Below are 13,225 nucleotides of genomic sequence, written 5' to 3'. Positions count from 1 at the left end.
TGGCTAGAACAAGAATGGCAGCAGCCTCATTTCTATGTAGTCTTTACAGTGAATCTATAAACATTCCAGGGTTCACAGTGAATCCTTTAGAAGAACCAGACATTAGTCATGATTGATGAGTAGTGTCCCCCAAGGGTCAGTATTGGGTCCAATACTCTTTAATATCTTCATCAATGGCACTGACAATAGGGTCGAGTGCACCTTCAGCAAGTTTGCTGATGACACCAAGCTGTGGGGTGAGGTCAGCACACCAGAGGGACAGGATGCCATCCAGAGGGATCTGGACAGGCTTGAGCAGTGGGCCCAGGTGAACCTCATGAGGTTCAACCAACCCAAATGCAAGATCTTGTACATGGTCAAGGCAACCTGCATTACCAATACAAGTTGGAGGACAAAAGGATTAAGTGCAGCTCTGCTGAAAAACACCTCAGGTACCAGTGAATGGGTAGCTAGTGGATAGCTATGGAGTATAAACAAGCATGAAACAGGTTGTCAGATGGGGCTGTAAAATCTCAGCCTTTGGAGATTTTCATGACCTAGCTGGAAAAAATCTTAAGCAATTTAGTCTGAATGCAATGTTTAACCTGCTTTGAGCAGACAAAGATCCCTCCTGGTATTTCTTCTAGCTTGGAATGAGAAGATAAGGCATATTTGCAAAAGTGTTCATGTTTCACTAAAAAGCCAGGTTTAAACTTCATCTTTTGTTCCAAGAGACTGTTCTAAACTCACAAAACTTTTTCTCAAATGCTGCTTGAGTACATGCTTGCAGTCGATCAACTACATATTAAAAATGTACATTTTCTCATACATTTATCAGACCCCACCTACGCAGTTATTTGGTCAAGTACAGAACAGCATGTCCAATAAATATCAAAAAGGTTCTCTTTGGACAAATGAAAATAGTTTCACATTGTTAAGCCATTTGCCTTCATTCATGAATTTCTATTTTTGATACAGTATTTCATTAGAAGATAAACACACAGAAAACCAGAAAGCCTGTAAACATTCCAGTGGTTGCATCAGACATAGATTACCTCTGCTCTTGAGAATGATTGTATTAACTTTCTAGCCTTTTCTATACGTTTTATTTCTCTACTGGGGGAAGAGGAAGGCTTTTAACAAGAGCAAATATAGTATTCAGTAAGAAAGCATAGCTCTTTCCATTTAAAGACAAAAAAAAAGAGTAAGGTTCTTCTCTGAGCATATGGTAAATTTGCCAAGTGCTTTTTATTTTCTCTGTAAAAATTTGTTTTGATCTTACATACTACTGTCACTCTGAATTTCTCCAGACTGAATTCCCATATCATTACAGGTAGGTAACAAGTTCAAGAGAACGTAAGAGAAAACCTGAAAATAGGAATGTGTTATTCTTTCCAGAGACTAGAAGTAAATGTTTTTTAAAAGTATCTGGCTTGTAGTTATGGCAGATTGGTACATCAAACCAATTTTTCTTCCCTGGGCTGCACTACACCAATCTCTGAAAGCTTCCCAGATAATCTCTGGGAGGAGCACTGCAGTACATAGGTTTCAACTACACAGTAATTTCATAGTTCTCGGAAGTGACACTCCCAAACTCAGAATCTTCTCTCTACAACATTGAATTCAGGCTATTCAAAGATAATAAACACCCCAGATTGTATCTATGATCACCAGATAGATCAAGCACATGAGCTCTCAAATCCTCAATCACTACATTTCATGACTCAAGATTGGAAAGACATCAGTGAGCTGATAAATTATGCAGGTCTCAGAGTGGCTAAAATATCTTACCAAGGAAATAACTGATTTATCATTCTGGATATAAATTTAAAGTGGTTAATTTTGATTTCATTAGCACCAAGTTGCTCTGATTCAACAGGATACTTGATGTTAAGTCTGCGGTCATATATAATACAAATGGAACAACATAGCATTCTTACAGCCAGAACTCCACATCCATTTATCAAAATGTATACAAAATATTTAATTGATTAATTAAAATATTTTTCTTATTTTATTAAAAAATAAAAAGAAATTAAAATAAAATGGTTTTGATTTCCAAGAATGGGACTATTTGAAGTCAAGTCATTAAACAGAGGAGAAATGGAGATGTATATTGGAGCAGAGATGACCTGAACAATATACACAGTTGAAGCTTCAGGACTGCAACTACTGTAAGAACTCCATTTGGAGTCTGGGACTGTGTTACAGGAACCCCACACTGTGAAATATTAAGCTAGCATACAGCTCTCCAAAACAGAACAAAAACAGTCTTCATAAATATAATAAGAAAAAAGCAATGCTATTCCCTCTTGATATCAACCAGAAGAAGCACATGATAAGGAGATCATTCTGTGAGAACACTTTATCCTCACATACAAACATGAAAGTGCATGGTCTAAGTCATAGCATTTGATTTTAAAGTCTTATTCAGAAAAAGCTTGGACAAAATCTAGCAGCTATAATCCCTGCCTCAGATGCTAACTGCATCAGCAGAGAATCTATGAGTCTAATTGTATTTCCAAACAACACAATAATTGATGTAGAAAGAAACACAAACATTTAGGAGAGAAAGGAAAAAAGCTCTGCAGTACTGGAAGAAGCTTTTGAAAGACTAAAGAAAAGCTGGGTGAAAAAATTATTTTTCCACACAATCTCATAAATAAATGTTACTACAGTTGATTTCAAGAGCCACTTAAAGCCTCCACTTTTTGAAAGAATGCTTAAAGATATTTCAATGGTGTCTACTCTATCAAAAAGAAAATACATTAACTTCTTAAATACTGTATTTAATTAAGTAACTTTCCTGAAGTAATACCTCAGAAACCACAGTTAAATAACTTATGTTTAACCAGGAAAAACTAAAGAATAATTTGCCTAGTTCTCCTCATAGTTATTGTTATTCAGTAATATCAGCCATTGCTCAGAAGTTAAACTATAGATGAACACACGATGTAGTAAGAAATCTCAGCTAAGAAGAAATCTCAGAGAAGAAGGAAAACTGAGATTCATTCAGAGAAAAGAAAGGCTACAGAAGTATTCAATATTCAACTGTGTCTAAAAGCTGTAAACCATAGCAAAAACCATGTAACTAGCAATTGTAGAGGTAAATATAAAAGTGAGATATTACACACGTTTTTTTTTTTTCAAATGCATGATCCAACTAATCCTTTTCAACAAGACAAATTCTTTCATACAAACAAAATAAGATTATTTCAATTTAAAAATTCTATCAAGATAACTAATTTTTTTAAGGAATGCTGTGTAATTCAGAAATGTTTAAAGAAAGAATTGCAAGAGATCTTTCACAACATAAAAGCTTGAGAAAACTCCCGTGGGAAAACAAAGCAAAACAACAACAAAAAAAAACATTAAAAGTTAACAGTTTAGAAGTTAACCAGATGGCATACTAAAAATAAGCACTTAAATTCTATCTTTATGTGAGAGGAATACGACAATTACCAAGAACTATCTGGAGGTAAGAATTTCTGTCTCCTGCAGCAGAATCCTGAATGCTTTACTTTATCCTGCAAAAACTTTACCTGTCTTGAATATTTCATCTGCAGGCATGCCAAATCTGTATCTGGTAACAAGGATTTCAAAAATTTTTTGCAGGCTTCATAAAATACATATTCTTAAACTCTCACTTATGAACCAGTGGTGAACATCAGTGCATTATCAGTGGTCCAATAGGAGCAGGAAAAATTTATATATCTACTCTCCTTGTTTGCAACATGCAAGTTTAGTTACTTGCTTTTATGTTTATCTCTTTGTTTGTTTTGTTGGGTTTTTTTGTTTGATAGAAATCTTATATTACTGTAAAAGGAAAGGATAAAGATGAAGTCTATAATACTTTACTAAATTGACCACTGTAAAAATCATAAACTTCAGCTATTTCAGAAAGAAAACTTTGAAAAAATAGCAGTCTTTTTTATGAGATTGAAAACAAATATATATAGAACAGTCAAAAACATTACAATCCATATCTCACAGAACAGACAGGAAAAACATCAGACTGGTAGAGCAGGTCATTAATTAAATACGTACAAGCATAAATGGATGGAAACATGCCAAATGAAAGACATAATAGAATCATCATAAAATAATGATGTATCTTAACATACTTTAATGATTTATCTGGAATAGGCTCTGTGGTAAATTTACGCATTACATTTTCTTATACTAGTTTGCCTCGTCTGAAATCCTAATTTCTCCAAACCGAAGCTGTCATATTGATTGCATAAATTTGACTATTAAAAGTAATCACTAAGATATAAGAAAGAAACAAAAGCTACAGGTACACAACTTTATGAAAAAAAAAATAGCTACTGTCAAGGATTAAAATTTTAAAAAAAAGATTTAACATCTTCCAAATGCCTACATCACAACACAGAGAATAATAAAATCAGTCTCAGCTCCTGTCTAATTCTTGATTTGAGAAAAATGCACATACAGCATCAAAGGACAGCAGCACCTTTACTTTTTCCCCTTTAATTTTTCTCCCAGGATTCCCAAACCTGTCTTAGCCAACTGCACTGACTGTATTTATAAACTGCTATGTGATCTGTGAACTATAGACATGAAGAGGTTTCTCTTGCTCCCACATGGTTTGTTCATCGTGGAATAAGTAAACATTAGGTATGCCAGAAAAAAAAAAAGAAGGACCAATCTCTAATTTAACAATTAGTTTCTTCCTCACGTAAAATGTGTTCTATTCCTTTCTCTTCTGAACGCTTACTGCTTTGCAAACTTTTTGCATTAAAATAGGTTTCGATAAAGCCAGTGAATATTCCTCATTAATAAAAGCAATCTGAATTTTTAATAGTCTATTATAAGGTTTTCTTCTGATTTAGAGCAAATGTTTTACATTATTTCCTATTCATCTGAAATATTGATTCTTAGGACTTGACTTCTCTCTGCTTTTGACAAATATTGTCAGTTGTCAAATTGTAAATATTGCAGCTGAGGGAACTGGGATTGTTTAGGCTGGTGAAAATGAGGTTCAGTGGAGACCTTATTGCCCTCTACAACTCCCTCGAGGGAAACTGTGGGAAGTTGGGAGTCAGCCTCTTCTCCTAGATAACTAAGAGGGACAAAAGGGAGCAGCCTGAAGTTACACCAGGAGAGGTTCAGACTGGATATTAGGACGATCTCCAAAAGAGTGGTGAGGCAATGGAAAAGGGTGCCCAGGGAGGTAGTTGAGTCACCATCCCTGGAGGTGTTTAAGGAAAGGGTAGATGTAATACTTGGGGACATGGTAATCAATATTGGAAGTAGGTGGACAGTTGAACTAGATGATCTCAGAGGTCTTTTCCAACCTTAATGATTCTATGAAATACACACTAGTTACAGTATTACATACATACGTAGGGAGAAAAGCAAGTATCATGATGGATCCAAAAATATGTTACAAAAAGAACTCTTCCATCTAGGAACACACTATGGCAATTATTCTGTACTGTTAGTTATTTCTAATTTTGCCTCCAAAACTTTATGACTGAATACATGTATAAAATAATTCAGCTATATGCCACTTCAGATGAGGCATTCAGTGACTAATTCTTCCTCTCTGACATCATTACTACGTACCTATCTTCCAATGAATTGGCATCCAGTCCAGTTTGCATTAAATAAGCGAGCTTTTCAGTTTTGTTGAAATTAATTCACATCAACAGTATGTGGATAGTACTCGAATAAAGGAACTAACTTTTCTTTCCAGAGCTAAATGAATAAGTATTGGATTCTGTTTTGTTATTGTTGCTGTTTTTCAACAAATAGGGACTGATCTGGATTACCAGTGCTTTTCACACTGAACTGCAAAATGCTACAAAATCTTGAATTAAGTTTCATTCATCAAAATTTGGCTTCTACGAACAGAGACCCAAAAAATTATGCATTAAAAATATTAACAGAAGAATAATAGGTCCATCAAAGTCCAAATTTTTATGTAAATTTGGCTGAAAATAAAAACATAGGATTTGAGATGCTTTTATTTTTTATTTAAATGTTCTTTGATTTAATACACTTCAGCCCAGAAAAAAATATATATTCCTGCTTAGGAACTGTATCGTCTGTCCAATTAAGTTAAAAGACAGGAAGGCAGACACCAATGCTGAGGATTTGTTGACTGCAATGTACATACCACCTTTCATCATTCCCACTTCATAGCATTTTCTTAGTCGGCAGGCCTGGCAACTCTTTCTTCTGTTCTTGTCAATAGTACACTGGTTAGTGGCAGGACACATGTAGTCATTGTGCCCTGGAAAACCAGAGGGAAAATAAGGACAAAGTTACACATGATGGTAAACAACAGGCACTCCAAGTTGCCTATAATGTTTTATTGTATGTTTCACTGAGTATTTAGTACAGCATTTAACATCTCAGGAAAAATACTGTCATTATCTATCAGAAAGATGTTAATAATGCTAAAAATTCACAGCACACATTTATACAAGTACTTCAAAATATTAAGAATATTATCATAAAAATGAAAACATCTATAAAATAATTTAAAAAAATTAACAATCAGAGCAGCCACAAAAGGGAACAGACAAATATGAATAAGTCACTTGAATTTCTCGTGATTAGTAAGAGAAATGTCATGCGATCTGTGTGTTCCTTGTGCTGCTGAAGCATCAAGTGATTATAGGTTTATAGAATGAAAAAGACCTCTCCACAGAGCTTTTTTAGACATTTACCACAACTTGGGACAGTTTAGAAAAGAAATACAAAATAAAATAGAAGCAAAAAATATTAATTTAATTGTACATCAGGGATAAGTCAATCCCTAACTCCAATCCCTAATTGATACATGCAAAAACACTTTTTTTCATGACAAATTCTTCTATTACCATCTGGTGCAATTAAGTTTGACACCAACACCTTGTCTTTCAGAGCTCCATCTCCTCCTTTATTTTGCCCTGTGCCTCAATTCTTTCTACAAAGTTTTTAGCATACCATAATTTGTTAATGCCAACAAACTCTTTCCCTTCATTTTTCCCTTAAAAATAAGTATCAAGTATATTCTCAAGCCTGCTATCAAATTATTTTCCAGCCATAGGCAAAGTTCAGCAAGGATAAGGAGACTGGAGCTTGGTATTCATCTAAATGCAACTAAGGTACAGCACAAAACGAAACAACTTTACTTCAGAACTGTTTGTTCTTTCTTTCAGGTCAAGCGATCTGCTTGAGGTAGAGTAGGGTAGAGGTTTGACAGCGGCCTTGGTCTCATCAAATCATCTATCCTTGACTACAAATTAGAAAATAGAGTAAAAATGACTATCGGATTACACCAGGAACATCTGTTCTCTAATGCTACAAAAATAGGATCCCATCAAAATAAGCAGCTGAATGGTAAACTTGTTACTATAGACCGCTGACTATATACTGCCTCAAATAGACAAAATTATTATTTACTAACTCTACATATGTATATATATTCTCCTGGATTGAGGTAAAGAGGGAGAACAGAAATGCAACTCAGCCTCAGCATGAAAGAGTATTTTAATTTTCATTTCCTTGAGTATGATACAGGCTGTTCTATGTCTACTTCAAGGCATTTCACATGTAGGAAAAAAAAATCAAGAAAGAAGGAAAATAGCCTCAACCATGTAAAATATAATATATACAGGGGAAAAAGGAGGAAAAAAAAAAGTTAAAGTTAAAGCTCTTTTTTTTTTTTTTTTTTTTTGGAAATGCATGTTTATTAGGTCACACTTAACAGCAGCAAAAAAAGCCGTGATACCTATCCTCAACCAATTGCCTTGTTTTATAAGCTGAGCTCTGAAACAAGGTGAGAGAAAGGCTGAAATCATTAATTAATATTTTACAAAGAAATAAAAGCTTTGACTGGTTATCTGATTTGCTTTCTAGTGAAGCTAAAATGTAAATTCAGAAATGGAATGTCTCCAGGCACTGAAATCATCTTACAACCCTCTGTAAGAAAAGCAGATATATGTTCCCACTTTGGTCAAAACCAAAAACGTTCTGTAACACTTCTGCTGAACCAGCTGATCTTTGTAAAATTCAACTCATCCTTTTTCAAAGTTCTTATGCAAGTGATAATGTTGTAATTTGATTTGAACCTATATTTCCTTTTTCCAACTTCAAATTTTCAAAAATGGATTTTGGTTTGTAGAATAGCACATAAAACAATCCTAACTGTAATCAAGCTACAGTCCTTATTGAAATCAATACAATACCATAGCTAATGTCATTGCTTAGATGTCATCGTAACTGTACATCTAGGAAGACGATACTGTATTTAATACTTTTTCACATTTTTAAGTTTTATTTAACCAATAGGTCTTGGGTCTTTCATTAGTTTGAACATTGGGGGGGGGGGGGGAATCAACTTGAAGAAAATATTAGATAATTAGAGCATACAGTAAAAATGATCATCAAATGAATCAGGGAAGAAGAGGAAGATAAGGAAAGTAGGCAGGGAGGAAGGAAGGAACAATTTCAGCTCCCTTGCATTACCATCTGATTTCAAGTGCTCAGTCAATGCAATCAGAGAAGAAAGTTTCCTCTGCAAGGAACAGACAAGACTGGGATGGTGCAACATGGGGTGGCACGAATGGGAAAAGATAGAAGAATGTAACTATGGAATAGGGAAAACCCAAAGATTATTTATATTCTAAATAAAGTAATGTAATAAATCTGAGGCGTACTGTCTTTTTAGTTTTTCTACTTTCTCCTTTATCCTTAAAGTTCATCTCTTGGCAACGCAGATTCTGAGCAATCCAGCTTATTGGAACTGATTCCTCACTGATTGGAGTCATTAATATGACGGTGGGACACAACAGGTGTCCAGCTGCCCTACACTTTCTTTTAATAGTACTGAAAGAATAATGCAGGCTACAGGAGAAACTAATTAGACCAGTAAAATTATTGGTATCATAGGAATACTGAAATGAAGAAATGTCTTTAGCGATCTTATAAAGGGAAGCACTTGGACTCCCTGCTCTTATTGGTTTGTTGCTTTTCAGAAAATAAATTTTCAGATACCCTGCACAAGATTAAAGACAGTGAGTTTACTGTCTTACATACTGAATTACATAACTTATGTGATTGAATTACATTCTGTTACATATATTACTCATCTTAATCCCCACATTTGTATGACTTGCACTCTCATCAGTCACAAAGGAAGATTTTAAGAGGACGTTGGAGGAATTGGGCTTTTTTCTGGTTGGAGGAATTGGGTTTTTTTTTAAAGCTTACATATTCCACATTTTAAAATAATAGCAAAATTAACATTAAGTATTTTTAAAGCCTTCATTATATACTGAGGTCTTTCTGGAACAGGGCAAAAGATCTAGGTCCATATGATAACAACCAATATAATAGGGAGCAAGGTTGAGGAAGTAAAATGTTAACAAGAAAATAATGGTTGAAATTAGGAAAGTGAGCTTATCCTCACTTTGCCTGTTATAATCATGGCTGCTTCTTGTTGGATATGCAATCTGAGTCTTTCTTGTCACTATGAGTCAAAAACCTAGCATTTACATTCAGAGACTCACATCACTATCAGTCTAAGTGTTCTCATGATATACACAGTATATGCAACAACCAAGCGTGCTTGAATCAGTGGGAAGATGATTTATGTGTGAAGATTTCAGTCAACAAAACACTTCATATTTCTTTAAAGTTAAATGTTACTATATTCAGCAGAACATTTAAGCGTCAGTGTACTTGTATCTAGTAGTTCCAGAAAAGTGTGTATATTTAAAGCTCTGAAAGTAATGCTTTCTATTTCTTTCCATGGAAACTACAACAGATACAAAGAGCACTATTTGGTGGAGGAAATTCTCAATTAAAAAACACTACTCTTCAACATATTTAGCACCATTACCTATGCATTTTTGCCAGCAATAAGCAAGAGCCTGCATGCCATGCTTGTAAATATCTACACCTGTGGAGGTACCCACTGTTACTGTCACCACTGCTGAAACACTACCCACTGCTTCACTGTGCCCACATCCACTGTTCAGACTCCATAAACGTTCAGCAAGTGTCAATGAATGCCTATGGTGCCATTTTTTCCACATAGAGGAATTCACTGACACATCTTTGGTTCATATACACTTCCATATCAGACACCATTTTGTCAGATTGCCCTTCTGCTGCCATCTGTCATAAGGTAACAAAATGTAATGGAATACTGGCAGGAAGGTTCAACCTCTAGTGCTATACCATCAACATCTGCCTCTACATTGTGGGCTAATATAATAAAATAGGAGACATTACTTTCGGAGCAGTCTTCACAGAATCACAGAATTGTAGGGGTTGGAAGGGACCTCTAGAGATCATCGAGACCAATCCCCCTGCCAAAGCAGGTTCCCTACACCAGGTCGCACAGGTAGGCGTCCAGGCGAGACTTGAATATCTCCAGAAAAGGAGACTCCACAACCCCCTGGGCAGCCTGTTCCAGTGCTCTGTCACCCTCACCGTAAAGAAGTTCTTACGCACATTCGTAAGCTGCAGCTTATGTCCATTTCCCCTTGTCCTGTCTCCACATACCACTGAAAAGAGACTGGCCTCACCGCTATGGCCGCCACAACTCAGATATTTATAAACCTGGTCCCCTCTCAGTCGTCTTTTCCCAAGGCTAAATAGACCCAGTTCACTTAGCCTTTCTTCACAGGGGAGATGCTCCAGGCCCTTCACCATCTCTGTGGCCCTCTGCTGGACTCTTTCCAAGAGATCCCTGTCTTTTTTGTACTGGGGAGCCCAGAACTGGACACAGTACTCCAGATGAGGCCTTACCAGGGCAGAGTAGAGGGGGAGGATCACCTCCCTCGACCTGCTGGACACGCTCTTCTTAATGCACCCCAGAATGCCATTGGCCTTTTTGGCCACGAGGGCACACTGCTGGCTCATGACCAACCTGTCGTCCACCAGGACGCCCAGGTCCCTCTCTGCAGAGCTCCTCTCCAGCAGCTCATCCCCCAGCCTGTATTGGTGCATGCAATTATTCCTACCCACATGCAAGATTCTACACTTGCTTTTGTTAAACCTCATATCACTTCTTACTGCCCAGCTCTCCAGCCTGTCCAGGTCTCGCTGAATGGCAGCACAGCCTTCTGGCATGTCTGCCAATCCTCCCAACTTCGTATCATCAGCAAACTTGCTGAGGGTGGCCACTATCCCCTCATCAAGGTCATTGATGAAGATGTTGAACAAGACCGGACCCGGCACAGACCCCTGGGGACACCACTGGTCACAGGTTTCCAGCCAGACTCTGCACCACCAACGACGACCCTCTGCGCTCTGCCAGTCAGCCAGTTCTCAACCCATCTCACTGTCCAATCGTCTATCCCATACTTCCTCAGCTTTGTTATAAGGATGTCGTGGGAGACAGTATCAAATGCCTTTCTAAAATCAAGGTAGACTACATCTACCGCTCTTCCCCCATCCACCCAGCATGTGACAGCATCATAGAAGGCCACCAGGTTGGTCGAGCACGACCTCCCCTTGGCGAACCCATGCTGACTACTCCTGATAACCTCCTTTTCTCCCAGTTGTCTGGAGATGGTATCCAGCACAAGCTGTTCCATCACCTTTCCAGGGACAGAGGTGAGGCTGACAGGCCTATAATTACCCGGGTCTTCCTTCTTGCCCTTTTTGAAGACTGCAGTGACATTGGCTATCTTCCAGTCTTCAGGGACCTCCCCTGTTATCCAAGATCTCTCAAAAATGATGGAGAGCGGTTCGGCAATGACCTCCACCAGCTCCCTCAGCTGTCTTCATGTATCATTGAATGAAAGAGAACCATAAATAGGTTTGATTTTGCATGAGAAATTGGTTTAAAGTCAGTGAAGAGATTTTGTCAGAGCACTGATGTTAAAGACTGTTATAATATTCTAATAAAATGAACATTTTCATTTACAGGTGGTACTGTAAGTATACTACATCTCCTTGCAAACTGTACGTTCAGTTACCAAGGATTCAAATATAAAATAAGACTATCTAAAATTCTTCAGTAGGCCCATGAGAAAACATAATCTGAAGTTATGCCTGGAATAAAAACAGAGATATGTTAATTTTCTTGTGGCCAACAACTATTAGATTTTAAGTGCACAAGAGTAATTTACACTCGTTTTTATTTCTTGGCCTCTCCATATCGTCTGTGGGAGTTTTCTCTAGAGAAATTTCTCTTCTTCTCATTTTAGCTCAAATAAGCTGAAGCTAAAAATACAAGACATATTAAAAATCTATGGGAATAAGATACCCATTGCTTGTCTATGACTCTCTCAGAAAATGTATTCTGTCTCTGAAGAGATCCTATTGAAAAGACTGTGAGTAATACCCTGAGGCTGTGAGTAATTTTCCTTTAACACAGCAGTTGGTTTAATCATGTGCCAAGCATTTAAGACAATCCTGATTTTTCAGATAAGGAAACAGAAACTAGATGTCACATTCCTGAACAGATGTTTTAGAGATTGGGATCTAGATTGGTGTCTTTTTCTTATATGTCATGAGGAAAAAACATGAGTCCTATTTTATTATTTTCTCTAAAATTAAAAAAAAAAATAAATGTATTTGAGGTATAATTATATTTTGCATTTAGGGTGATAATGCTGACATAGTGGAAACTCCAGTTTTATTTTCATCTGCTGCAGTAGAAAACATAATTTTACATTTATATAAAGTTAGATTAGTGCTTTACTTTTTATATTGTACTCTTTTTCAATGTATATGTGCATGAGTTACTGAATTGGTTAGATGGCAGCAGGTTTGGAATCCTGAAGCAATGTCTGTTCTCATTCCTTTTTTTTTTTTTTTTTTTCCTTTCATTTTTCCTGTTAGCTGAATAGTGTATGGAAAGAGTAAAGGAAAGATGAGTATCATGATAATTTGGCTTGAATTAACTACTCATGTTTACAATTCTATACATATACACTAGAAAATGAATACTGGGAGCTACAGGACATAATATAGATTACACAGACTTTGACTTTTCCTCTTTTCTGATTCCTCAGTGGCTCTATGATCTTTCCTTCAGAGGTGTGCGTAGAAGAAGGATGTCCCTACAGGCCACAGAGGAAATATGTTTTACAATCCAGATCCTTTTCCTTATTGTTATGTATATAATTGCCAAGCTAGTTTAAAAACAGAAAATTATTCATCTTCTCAGCAGGTCTGGGTAGTTTCTAAGAGAACCCAAGCTCTAAATCCAAAGACCTTGTCCAAGGATAATTAAGCTGTGAATGTGAGTGTCTATGCTTAAGAAAGGAATTAG

At 36.6% G+C, this 13,225-nt stretch overlaps 1 protein-coding gene across 1 annotated transcript in view; it reads right to left on the bottom strand.

Moving 5' to 3' along the window:
- ESR1 (estrogen receptor 1) overlaps positions 1-13,225 on the bottom strand; it is a 158,710-nt gene that overhangs the window by 58,861 nt on the left and 86,624 nt on the right. The window contains 1 exon segment of the mRNA XM_010707191.4: positions 6,122-6,238. Within this exon segment, the coding sequence (XP_010705493.3) occupies positions 6,122-6,238 (117 nt within the window).

This window comes from Meleagris gallopavo, chromosome 2 (assembly GCF_905368555.1).
Source record: "Meleagris gallopavo chromosome 2, MGAL_WU_HG_1.1, whole genome shotgun sequence".
Classification (NCBI taxonomy): domain Eukaryota; kingdom Metazoa; phylum Chordata; class Aves; order Galliformes; family Phasianidae; genus Meleagris; species Meleagris gallopavo.
This window is presented reverse-complemented; position numbering and strand designations above follow the sequence as displayed.